Source organism: Chanos chanos, chromosome 1, assembly GCF_902362185.1.
Source record: "Chanos chanos chromosome 1, fChaCha1.1, whole genome shotgun sequence".
Taxonomy (NCBI): Eukaryota; Metazoa; Chordata; class Actinopteri; order Gonorynchiformes; family Chanidae; genus Chanos; species Chanos chanos.
Genome location: NC_044495.1, coordinates 38,797,488 through 38,805,936, shown reverse-complemented (window position 1 = coordinate 38,805,936; position 8,449 = coordinate 38,797,488). Strand labels below are relative to the sequence as shown.

The window sequence follows — 8,449 nt, the reverse complement described above, 5'->3', positions numbered from 1 at the left end:
TTAGATGTCAGTGCTGCTTTCCTCCTCTTTTAAAACGTCTTGAAGGATTCTCTGGTAAAACGGGGAATAAACCAGCTTATTGTAGTTGACCAGGCGACTAAACTTGACGGCGATCTCCTCTAGCTCTTTACAGATGGGCGCCAACCCGCCCGGCAGGGCAGGGGGGCTCCTGTGGACTCTAGACTCCAGGAAGTGAAGCAGATAGGCCTGGATACGAGAGTCTGAGAAATGGGCATGTGCCCGGTGAAAACATATTTACAATGTATCATTTAACAAAGGCTCTTGTGAAGAGCATCTTAGAAAGAAATGCCTACAGGTAATAGGTAAAATGGAACAATAGAATGTTCCTGCAAATGCCACACAATTGTAATACATAGTTGCAAGATAAGGTCAGTGCATCTGCTACAGATAAACAAATCCAATTATGAAATCACTGGAAAGCAATGTACAGCACATAAAGCAAATATACACTACAACACACGTAGAGGTCAGCCTGGTGCATGCTAAGTGGTACGTGGAATAGTAATTGGAATGCAGTGGAACGGTCAGTGGAAAATTGTCAGTGGAAAACACATTCTTTCTCTAAACACTGAATGCATTGAGTTCCATGTGCACTGCTAAGGCTAGTTATAAATATCGAACAATGTGCGTGTGTGTGTTTTAAACTCTTTTTAACCTTATTATAAACAGGAAAACAACTCAAAAGGATAACAGTTAGGTCTTGATCAAACTGACGACTTACACTGACAAATGTTTTATTTTGGACTGTGTGGCACAAAGAGCCTCAGTCAGACATAGATTTGAAAAGGTTTATGGGTATTGTCAAAGACGAACTTACCGATGAGCTTACGGATGGAATTGTCGGCAAGTCTGACAGCTGTGATTTGACCTTTTAGTGCACTTTGTCGATCAGTGGAAAATGGGGAAAAGCCATGCTCTGACAAACAAACCCCAAGCTCCACACACATCTTCTCTCCAATGGTTGCAAAAACCTCATCTGCATTAAATGATCTGTGAAACAAAAAACATTCAGTCAAAATACCATCTTTGTGTTGATGTGCTTGTTCCTGAACAGGTTAAATAAAAAAAAGCATCTGTCCTACGTAGGTTCTCTCAAACTTACAGCATATGCATGTCAGCCAGTAGTATTCCAACTGTACTCTTCAGGCGGTCCAGTAGACCTGACAGACCCGAGATGGCCTCTCCTGCACTGTTATAGACGATCAGTAACACAGAGGCCATTATGGTAAGTCGCTCCAGCTCCTGTTGCATCTCCAGGAAACGACTCTGATCCATTAAGAGTGTCTTGGAGAGAGCAAGACACAGGGGAGAGGGGGAGAGAGAGAGAGAGAGAGAGAGAAACAGAGAGAGAGAGAGAGAGAGAGAGAGGGTGAAAGGACGAGAGAGACAGAAACAGAAACAGAGAGAAACAGAGATAGAAACAGTGAGAGAGAGTGAGAGAGAGAGAGAGTCGGGGATGGTAATATTCAGCAGAGAGTTCTCCTTAATTTCACATTCATGCTAAATTGAAACAGTCTGCTGAACACGGCAGAAAATGCACAAACTCTCTTAACAACTGGTTTTACATCATTGCCTTTTCTTTTTTTTTTACTTAGCCTTTCAAAAGTATTACTCGGGGTCTACCTCAGGGAAGGATTCCGAAGCGTGGTTCCATTTGAGAAGACGTAGATATGCGTGGTTGTGCACGGCGAGAGGCAGGCGAGGCGAGGCGGTAGATACAGCGGCACAGGCGCTGTCCTCTGGCTCTCCGCTGAGAACATCTTTGGCAGTGTCCTGCAGCCACTTCTCTGTGAAGTCCAGAGCATCTGCAAAAGATCCACGTCACCAAATGACAGGTTTACATCTTCAACTCAGAGAGACATGTTTAAAATCAACTATGATACACTATAATACACGCTGTTTTTTCCCCTCCTTAGTTCAGTCACAGTGCCGTCTCAAGCACAAAACACAGCGCTGAAAGTCCGGGGGAAGGTACTTAGTGAAACACTTAGTGAAACACTCCTCACTTGGCTGTTTTTCGAGGAACTCTTGAAATTTCTTTCTCTCGTACTCTACTGACTGCTGCAGAAGGTGTGGACGGAGGCTGCTGACGGCAAAGTTGGCCATGTCAATCTTCATCTTGTCAAGTACTAAGAATATGGCCCTGAAAAGGTAAAGAGGCTACGTGAATGACACTGCTCGAGTAAAGCAGCTCATCCCAACATAGTTTCAATACTATCATATTGTAACACGATGAGAAAGTCTCATGTAATAATGAAACGCAAGGTAAACATAAGACATAATGAATTTCAAATTGAGCTGATGTCATCACAAATATTGAAGTAAACCCTTCATCCAAATACATTCTTTAGCATTTTTAGTATTCTTTAGTATTTGGAGACCTTTGTAGCCTGAGAATCTTTTATATTGACATAGTATCCCAAACAACTATTTTATACACATTACTTGAACAGTGGCACGATGTCAGTGATGTCGCGCAGCTTTCTGATGTCCTCGTCTCGGCAGGGTGCGCAGAAAGCGCCCATCATGTTAATGATGAATTGGGCCACCTTGCTGATATCCAGAGCCCCATTTTCAGCCTGCTGCTGGATCAGAACCAGGTCTAGAGCCTCCTCTATCTGCCTCCTTAACCTCCCCTGGCCAGGCATCAGGAAAGACAGTAATGTCTGAGAATGGGAGACAAGACAGGGCCATAGGTCAGTCATTCGCCGAACTAATTTGTGGAAAATGGTTCACAGAGACATAGATGTAAGATAAACCTCACATTTACAATCCTCCCTCTCCACACATTTAACTGTAGATCACACTGATGTATAAAACTCACCAGGTGACAAAGTATTTACTATTTTATTGCAAATGGAGAGGTAGGTTATGAGACAGTTTCGTGACAGTATTTGCTTGAGGTTTTTTGTTTGTTTATTTGTTTAGTGTTTTTAATGTACCTCCATACCTCCTTAATTTCTCCGACCAGTTTAATAGCATGATCATAGGACGGAGGGTTCTCATTCAGCTGCACCTCCAGACAATCCCAAAATGCTTGGTGCATAATGTCCTTGACCCGTTTTTCCAAACTGATTTTGACAAAAAAGACAAAACAAAACTAATTGTAACATTTGAGCCGTCAAGACAATCTACAATTTTTTAAATGTAAGTTCATTATCGTTGTCGTTATCAAGATCACCACACACAACTTTAACTTGTGTACCAATAGATTTTTGCTAAAGAAAAAAAAAAAAAAAAAAGAGAGACCTCACCTTCCCTCTGCTGGTTCAAAGGGTTTCACCTGAAAGGCACCGTTCACTACAATCTCATGGGCAAGTGCCATGTTAGTCACTCCTTTGGCCGTCTCCATCAGCTCCTCCACAGACACAAATTTGGGTGGGCTTGCTGTGTTAGAGTAAAGGGGGAAAAAAGCCATCAGTGTGGAGAACTTACACAGACATGACTATAAATACAGCCAGAGTGTAATATGAGGAGAAATATAGTAGAATGTTCACTAGCCATCATGAACAATAACAAATCAGAAACGATGTCTGTATATATATCTCTAGAAGAAAGAGCAGATTTTAATGATTAAGTGCATTAAGTTACACTGTGGTGTGAGTCTGTGGGGACTAGGAGTATTCTTCCTGATCCTCTTCTCAACCATCTTCTCAGAGAGCTCAGTCATGTCTGATGCACTCCCACTTTTTTCAGATTCAGTCTGCTGCTTCTCCCCACTGGATGATTTGTCAGACTCCTTAGGCATTGTTTACTCAATCTTAAATTTTGACCTGAGGAGAAAACAAATAAACTAAACTACAGTTAATATGCTCTAAAGGCCAAGTGGTAACTGCAAATTCCACGAGAGAGGAAATTCGAATGATATTTTGCCACATCCCCTGAACTAAACCCATAAATCGTAAACCCTCCCCCAAACACAATATCTTGAGAATTAATATCGTATTGCTGTGATGCTGCAGGCTATTATTAGAATACATCCATCAACATGCATTAACCAATGATTAAGTTACTCATGACTCACAATGTTTTCCAGATAGCCTAACTGGTGTTTTAAGGTTTCACGTTAGTGTATTACACAATGCCTCGGCCTTTCATAATGTAAAATCTGCCAGCATGATTATCACCATAGCTAACACCACATGGCCTGACACACACTGAGCTCGACGAGAGATGCTACATATTTCTTATCACGCTAAAACCATGCCCTGATGTGCGGTTCAAGTCTGATACCGGCACGAATCAGTAAAGTGACACAAACGATTTACACGGAGGATGTGACCAATCGCTAATCTAAAACTGAACAGTTCACCACTGATGTAATTGTTGAGCATCTCCTCTCTTTGATATGGATTACGAGATGACATCTGTTTGTTCTCAAGACAGTTAACGTTCCCCGGTTATTAGCTTTCATTCATAGGATATTCGCAGCTATAAATTCTTATCTTACCTGGCAAAGTGGCTGACTATTGAGTGATATCCAAGGGCAAAGCAAGAGAAAAGTGGCATTCAGCATGAAATACCACACAAAACATTGGCTTACGTTAGTTGTGTTCTGGATGAATCCATGAAGTTCGACTCTTGTATTTACGGAAGCATTTTGTACGTTGCTGCATTGTAGTTGTTGCGCATGACCGTGTGTGTGACATTCAATTACTACCCTTTGACAAGAAAACTACATTTCCCATATCATCCAAGAAAATCCGTTCTCAACACAGCGGTCACAGTCTGAAATACATAAGCATTATTGCATGTCCCCGTTCCCTACTTACGTAAATGATTACCCCGGCTCGCCACCAAGGATGCTGTACCACCCTTCGAAAAATCCAGCCCTTTTCGAAATCACTTATGCGATGCTGAGATTACCTTTGCCTGGGTCACAAACTGCTTCACCGTCAGTCTTTTCTGTTAAAGTCTAGTAGATCTCAAATTCATCCAAGTAAAACAGAAAAACCAGAATGAAATACTTCTGCTCCAAGCTGAAAAATTAAATTTTATTTAAATTTACACACAAGATTTACACATACACAAGACAAAGGGGGAAAATACATATGGACAATGCTTACATGAAATTGACAGTGTCTGCTCTTGGTCCAAAATACTGAACAAAAATCTCTGGATGGCCTTGATAGAACTGCGTAAGGAGACGCTTCCTCTCTTTGACAGGGCATTTTGGGTCTTCATCAATGGTCTTCAGCAATGCAAAGAGCTCCTCCTTTGTGTTTCTTTTGACACTTTCCTCGTAACCATCACTTGTAACTTGGTGACAAAAAGTGGAGCCTGAGTGACAATATAGAAAAGCAGAGGAAAGTAAAGGTTTCAAAACACAGTTAAAACTATAAACAGCTTATATAAAAGTCACTATATTTATATGTAGTTTAAACCTATACAGCTATATAAAACTACATTTACAACTGCATAAAACTGTGTGTCAGAACATTTTTATACCATATTTTGTGTGCGTGTCTTTCCCCTGTGTAATGTTGTTAAGACGTTCACTGACAAGCTTGTGTAGAGATCCTGGTATCTGGTGAGAAATCACATTTGGTATATTAAAGTTTGTCAAGTGTTTGAGTGTACATGCACAAACTAAGCCATAGTGAGATCAATGAGAAAGTGCTCGGACAAGTGAAAAGCATACGAGTATGAAAAAGAAAAAAGAAGAGGTTTCATGAGGAAATACAAACCTTGAATATCTCCTGATGATTATCTAGCATAAACAGCACCAACAGGTCCACCTTCCCCTTAGGTAGACATTTGCTGTGGACAATAGCTTTGGAAAATACTTTTTTCACAACCATCCTATTTTCAGTCTGTAATTTTAGAGTAAAACAAAAGGATGAACTCTGAATGACATTTTGTCGTCTTATTTTCGTTAAGAGGAGAGGTATGTAACTGTAAAACGACAGACGTCAATGCAGAATGAATCCTCACCTCTTTGTGAAGTTTGACCTCTGCTGGGTCTGCAGCCAAGGCCATGAAATGCAGGAGTCTGCGCAGCTCCTCACGACTGTGCTGAGGGAGTAGCTTTAGACACAACTGCAATGCTTCCAGAGCCTGCTCAAACTTTGCGGTCTCTGAAACAAGATCACTTGTCTTTTAGTTCAACTTTAGTGCTATATTTGATTTTTTAAACTGGTATAGTTTAAATATACCACACTCACCCATAAGTTCAATTATTCCTGCATAAATGTCAAACATACTGTTGGTGAGAAGTGGCTGGATGTTAGCATGTCCATAGTGTTTGGTCAGAATGTCAAATAGCAGCAATTTGCACTGCTCAGAAACCATGTACATGGATTGGCCACAGTCTTCATCCCCTAGTTGAAAAGAGGAATCAGGCAGTTCTCGGCTAATTTCCACCACAAGCTGGTCAGGTAAGAAGTCTAAACAGTCTAAAGCTGCTTGAAGCCAATCATCAGTCCTGCAAAAAAAAAACAAAAAAAAACAACAAACACACACACAAACAAACACACAGCCTTTCTATTCTTACCCTGTTATATGACTGCAACAAACAGTTTTGATGCCCTGGTCTACTTAATTTGTTCAATGTATGAAATTCATTCATTTAAAATGATTAGGATGTTCATATCTGATTTTTAAAAAGAAAAGTGATCTATGGTCCCCAAAAAAGGGCAGGCTGAGGGTAAATGCAACATACTGGGAGTCCCTAAATGCCTTGAGAATCTCACGGTCCATGTAATTGCTGGTGTACAACAAATCTGGGTCCTTGTTCGGAGAGTTTGACGGAGGAGACTGGTTTTCTCTGCGGTCTAACAGACCCTCCAGCAGCGGAAGGTCTACAAGTTGAAGCAGTCTCAATATTGTCTGCTCTTGCCACACCTCATTGATCACTGCACACAGAGACAAAGTACAAAGCGTTTTGCAAAAGCCTCATTATTTTCCATTGTACATAAACCAACTCGTATCCAAGAGACCTTATGAGGACAAGACTGGACTTGCTTCAGTATTTCATTCAGACTTAGAGGGCTACATGAATCATCTGGTGAGACTTACATGATTGTGACAGTGTGGAGTTTGCTTGTGCAGACCTTGGACTCAAGTCAAGGTTCTCAAAGAGAGCTTCTAAACTTTGGAAGGATTTCACAGGTGTACTGTGGGAACACACTTGGTCATCTTGCCTATTTTAGGAGTGAAAGCCTCAGTCAGAATGAGTTAAAATTGAAAAAAAAAAAAAAATCAGAAAGCAAATAAGCAGACAGCAAATAATCAGAAACCAAAGATCCTACAACATTCATCATGTACTATATCTAGATAAAACTGTTGTCTTTAAAAAGAGAATTTTTTCTAACCATGATCTACATATCACCATAAAAATCACCAAACTCTTTCATATGACAAACAAACAGTCTTCTCTTTGCTGAAATTGAACAACATCATGCTGAGAAGAGTAAAAACAGTGCAAGGCTGAAGATTTGAGATATCAAGTTGAAGATCCAAACATTAACGTACCAGCTGCATGATGAGAAGCAGGGCGACTGTTCTCCAGATGAATGTTGCACATTTTCCCGATTTTTCAGCGAACTCTCTGTATTCAAAAATCTATACAGGCTGCAGTTGCTATCCTGAAATACTAAGAGCTTGTTTTCCTTGCCAAAAACTTTGGTTCCCACAGCTTCGAACACCTTCCAGTCCATTAAGGTTTGGCACACCCACACAACTTTAGTCCTGGGAACTTCCATATCTCCAAGGAGCTTCTTCTCAACAATGTGGGCCTGGATCACATCAACTGCATCCGAGCCCACAAAGCAGTTGTTGTGGGACCTCAAATAGTGTCGCCTTCGTTTCACCTTCACCTGTGCTTGAAGGTTAGAAATTATGCTGTTCCAAATGACATCAGCTTGGTATGGCTTGGGGACAGTCCTGTGATCTATTGAGAAGTAACACAAAATGGAGAACTGAAGTACAAGCAAGCAGAAGTAAATTATTGTTCAACTTTCTTACATGGGTGAATCTCTGAATCAAACTGCTGTTATCAAACTGCTGTATTTCATACATTAATATAAGCCAAGTACATATATGTGAGCCTTAACTGAGACTAACATAAAAGTTTTATCACACTGCACTGAGTGTGGATAATGCAAGTGCTGTTACTTGGAAGTGAGCTGGACAGTTGCTTTTTACCTTGGGGACGATGCATGGGACTGAATAATTTCTCTGACAGATTTAATGCGGCGGCTTTCTCTCGAATGGTGGCCATTATTTCACTCACTATTTCCGTGGATCTGCTGGTAAAAAAAAATACCCACAATCATGTCACGTCGCCTTTATTTTCAATCTGTTCCTATCCCTTTTAGGCTATTGGTTTACGAATAATCGTCGGCATTTAGAGGAAAGGATTGGCTATTGTTAACCAATCAAAACATGCATTGTCATATTGAAGACGCGGCGTTTATGTGCAAGTCTA

At 40.7% G+C, this 8,449-nt stretch overlaps 2 protein-coding genes across 2 annotated transcripts; both read right to left on the bottom strand.

The window, feature by feature from the left end:
• Positions 1–3,769, bottom strand: tcp11l1 (t-complex 11, testis-specific-like 1). Its single transcript, XM_030788422.1, has 9 exons — positions 3,613–3,769; positions 3,276–3,408; positions 2,972–3,092; positions 2,467–2,687; positions 2,028–2,164; positions 1,645–1,826; positions 1,124–1,305; positions 839–1,011; positions 1–221 (listed from the first exon to the last, which is right to left on the bottom strand). Exons 1-9 carry the CDS (start codon positions 3,767–3,769, stop codon positions 1–3), a joined length of 1,527 nt encoding a protein of 508 aa, XP_030644282.1.
• A 1,167-nt stretch (positions 3,770–4,936) lies between these two features.
• On the bottom strand, positions 4,937–8,242 carry LOC115824468 (DEP domain-containing protein 7-like). The gene is made up of 10 exons (XM_030788387.1): positions 8,167–8,242; positions 7,496–7,912; positions 7,039–7,167; positions 6,683–6,875; positions 6,186–6,445; positions 5,956–6,098; positions 5,709–5,834; positions 5,470–5,548; positions 5,088–5,301; positions 4,937–5,000 (listed from the first exon to the last, which is right to left on the bottom strand). The coding sequence occupies exons 1-10, from the start codon at positions 8,240–8,242 to the stop codon at positions 4,937–4,939; spliced, it is 1,701 nt and encodes a 566-aa protein (XP_030644247.1).
• Between the last annotated feature and the right edge of the window lie 207 nt (positions 8,243–8,449).